Consider the following 4,010-nt stretch of genomic DNA (forward strand, 5'->3'; position numbering starts at 1 on the left):
TATGAGTGAATGTCTGTATGTACCTGTGTGAATAGTCATGTGTGTTTAATGTAATAGTCATGCCTGTATTCTTAGTAACACAAACCCTGTCTTAATGTCTCTTGAAGGATAAGGGACCTGTCAATCATATATACTTTTTAGGCTTTAGCTTGCCTCTATTAATGGAGTCAACTTCCCCCATTTTCTACCACAAATTTTCTGGGTACATCAGTCCTGAGGGGAAGTGATCAGTGGGTTGATTAAAACATAAGCCAACTTTAGACTCTCTCTTCCCTCAGTGATTCCTGAGTGTCTCTGACATAAGAATGTCAGAGCTAAAGAATCCTAGAAGCTCAGGTTCTGGAAGTGTAGAGGCACTTAGAGATCTCTCTAGTTCAACCATTCTTCCAATGCAGGTATCACCTCTATAACCTCCTGGATGACTATTCACAAAATCATCTGAATCAGGCCCAGACTCTGAGGGCTCTCCACAGTCCCTTCCCACCTGGTATCAGAGAAATTCACTGTTCCCATTACCCTTCTTTTCACCCCCCAAGAACAGGTCAGTACTTGGCTCTGATGAAAACATGGACATATCCATTTATTGGATCAACTGCTGGGGTATTTAGACACCAGACAGATATATCCTCCTCTAGGGGCCCAGAATAACCCCACATGAGGAGGTGGGGGAGGATATAGGGAGAAAGAGAAGGGATAAAGGTCTGGATCAGGGTAGTTAATTACCAGCTGAATAACGCAGGCTTTTGTCGAGGGTGTGGGTGCCAGGTAGGGCTTCATGCACCACACGGCAGGTGTAGACATGGCCTTCTTGCCAATAAGACTTGTTGACAATCATTCTGCTGTATAGGAAGAAGGAGGGGTCAGGTCCATGGTCTTTGTGGGGCTTGGTGGTAGTATGATGTCCAGTGTGGTCATCCTTGTTATCACACAGCCATTGAACAGTGATATCAGAAGGGAAGAAGTTCCGAACAAGGCAGGTGAGGGAGACAGTGTTTCCCTTTTCCTCTTCAGATGGAGGTAACATGTATACCTTAGGGGCTATGCGTTTGCCTGTAAGGGACCAGAAGAGACCATACAGATGAAGATCTATGGGTCTTTTTGACACCATTCCACCCAGCCTTTTGATACTCCCCCTCTTCCCTAAATTCTCAGAGACTGATTGGGAAAGAGAGTTCTTAATTCCAAACACTGCTTCCCAAGTGTTCATGTCCTTCACTATGTTGAACCTTCTACTGCTTTCTCTTACTTATTGTTGTTTGTGGTAGGGGAAGGGAACTTGAACAGGTACAGGGTGACTAGAGAGTCTTGTTATTTCTACTGACAACTTATATATTCGTAAATCTCCATTTACGCAGTCACCATGTTGTTACAGGCCCTGCTTACCTACACCTGAGCTACTTTAAGAACTTTCTGACTGGTTTCCCTGCTTTAGTCCATTCTCCCCTAAACTGCCAAAGCGATCATTTCTGAAGCACAGGTGTGACTATGTCACCACCTCAGCACCCCAGCCTCCTTAAATAAAATTCAACGGCTACTTATTCCCTCTAGTCAAATATAAAACCCTCTGTCTTTTAAAGCCCTTCAAAATCTGACCTTTTCTTAACTTCCTAGTATTCTTATACTTTACTCTCTTTCTATGTAGTCTACAATCCAAATATAGTGGCCTTTTTATTGTTCCTCGTACACAGCACTCAAAACCTTCCAGCTTTGTGCCTTTTCACTGACTGAGCCTCATTGCTGGAATGCCCCGCCTTCTCACCTCCACTTCCTGGCTCCTCTGACTTCCTTCCTTCATTTTTTTTTTTTTTTGCTGGCTGTCTCTTCTAGACCCTCCCACTTCTAATGTCTTACAGTTACACTTGAGGACAGGGATCATGTTTTTGTTTTTCTTTGTGTCCCAGTTCTCAGTCCATAGTAGGGCTAACAAATACTTGCTGCTGTTGCTGATTGCTCCCTCCTTACCTGGAGCCTTGGAGATGGTCCTGATGAGGGGGAAGGGCAGGTCAGGGTGATCCAAACGGCATGTATAGGTGTCACCCTCCACCCAGTCGTTTGTCTGGACAGGCAAGGTTGAAGTCATTGTGACAGTGCCATTATACTGTTCCTTCACCACTGATGGGCTTGGATTTACGGTACCTCCACTTTCTCGGGACCAAGAAATCTTCCCATTATCTGCATTGGCCAGGTCCACTATCAGGCACGTGAGCATGGGTGCTTTGCTGACATAAAGGTCAAAGGCACTAGGTGGACTGAGGTAGGCACTGATGCCCCGCGGGTCAGTGTCTGTTGGGAGTGGATTGAATGATTAGTGAATGGACCATCTTCTTTCACCCTCCTGTCCCCAGTTAGCTCTCATATTTTTTTGTAGTCCTATGCTTATGTCCAGTCAGACAGGTGGGATTATAGAGTCCCCCCTGGATTGGGCATATTTTCCATACCAACTTCCAATTGCTTTATGTTCTATGTCCTTGGCCTTCTTAAACCTCCCAAACCTATAAACCCAAATTATGTTTACTAGGTGTGTCTGTGGGCCTGTATCTATGATTGTGTGTTTATGTTTTTGTCTAAATCACTATATGTATGTGTCTCTGTATGGAACTGAGTTATCTGTGATCATAATTCTCTATGTGACTGCAATGGTGTGACACATGGATATTACCTGAACACTTTTGAGCACTGCTTTCATAGATGCTGCCATTGTGTTTGACTTGACAGGTGTAGGTCTTAGATGACATCCACTGGCCCTGTGTGATATTGAGTTCACTTTCTAGAGAAAAGGTTGGGCCCCCTTCCCTCTTGGGTCTGGATGTGTAGGGGAAGAGATTGTCAGCTTCTTGTCCATCCACTAGCCAAGTTACTTTGACATTGGCTGGGGAGAAACCAGAGACAAGGCAGAGCAGCTGTATCGTGGAATGAGCATCCCCTCGTGGGTCGCAGGATGAGTGGAAGAGCTTTACTGTGGGTGGGATGATTGTCACCGGGTCACAGACTAAAAGGAGAAAACAAGCCATCTGAGAGAGGCCCACATTAAGAGGACTTTGGGGGGAAAGGGAATGGATGGAATATGTAGGGGAGACCAAGAAGTAATTCCCATTAATCCTCCCTCTTCCATCCCGTATTTTTAGGAAAGTATTCTTATAAATCTATAAAGAAGGAGACTAAAATATCTTTCATTCTTGCTTTTCAAGAGGTTCACTTCGTCCCTTTCAGGACATTCTTCCTTATTTCTGTCTTAAGCATCTCCTACCATCACTCCTGGCCCCTTCTCACCTTTGAGAGACACAGGTTTTTGGGTTTTGGTGTTAGTAGGTAAGTGGTCCACGCTGCAGGTGAATTCCCGGGAATTCCCGTCTGAGATAGTAAGTTGGCTGGTAGTGGTATAGAGTCCAGATGCGGAATCATAGGCAGCTGGAAAAGTTGTGATTATTGCATCCAGGTCTTCCAGGTTCCAGCTCACAGTCACTGGTTCAGGGAAATAGCCAGACACAAGGCAGCCCAGGAAACTTAAACCTTCAGAGTTGTGATTGCAGCAGGAAGCCAAGGGAAAGACAGATGGAGCTGTGCTGGTGGCTGAGGGTAGAAGAGGAATCCAGAGATGGTCACTATACCAGTCACTTGACTGATAACTAATGTCCTTTTCACCGCAAAGTCAAATGACTTGACTCTGACTTCTTACCTCTCCCACTGTCCTTAAATAACTCCCTACTTGTCATACTAATTACCCTGGCTCCCATGTCCAAGGAACTTCTAAATCTTATGCCTCATGACTCCACAGATCAGAATACGGCAGCATGTTTGTAGGGGTTGTAATTAGAACTAGAATTAGCTCTGACTTCTCCTTCTCCCCTCCTCTTCTGAGGTCCTAGAGCAAACCTTTTCTCTTTCCTTGATACTCTACTCTTTGGATTATAGTATCAACATAAACACCAATTTAGGCCATACCTCTGGACTTTTTTCCTACCTCAACCATGATTTTATCTAAGCCCCTCTCTCTACCCTCACCACACACT

The 4,010-nt window shown here is 44.8% G+C and overlaps 1 gene segment (V, D, J or C); it reads right to left on the reverse strand.

The window, feature by feature from the left end:
* Positions 1-549: 549 nt before the first annotated feature.
* LOC138173700 (immunoglobulin heavy constant epsilon-like) lies at positions 550-3,713 on the reverse strand. The segment is given in 5 exon segments: positions 550-1,050; positions 1,963-2,283; positions 2,660-2,989; positions 3,271-3,570; positions 3,677-3,713. Coding segments are annotated over 5 exon segments (1,323 nt in total).
* Between the last annotated feature and the right edge of the window lie 297 nt (positions 3,714-4,010).

This window comes from Petaurus breviceps, unplaced genomic scaffold (genome assembly GCF_028583685.1).
Source record: "Petaurus breviceps papuanus isolate PSGF00001 unplaced genomic scaffold, PetGlider_PUasm1.0 64, whole genome shotgun sequence".
Classification (NCBI taxonomy): Eukaryota; Metazoa; Chordata; class Mammalia; order Diprotodontia; family Petauridae; genus Petaurus; species Petaurus breviceps.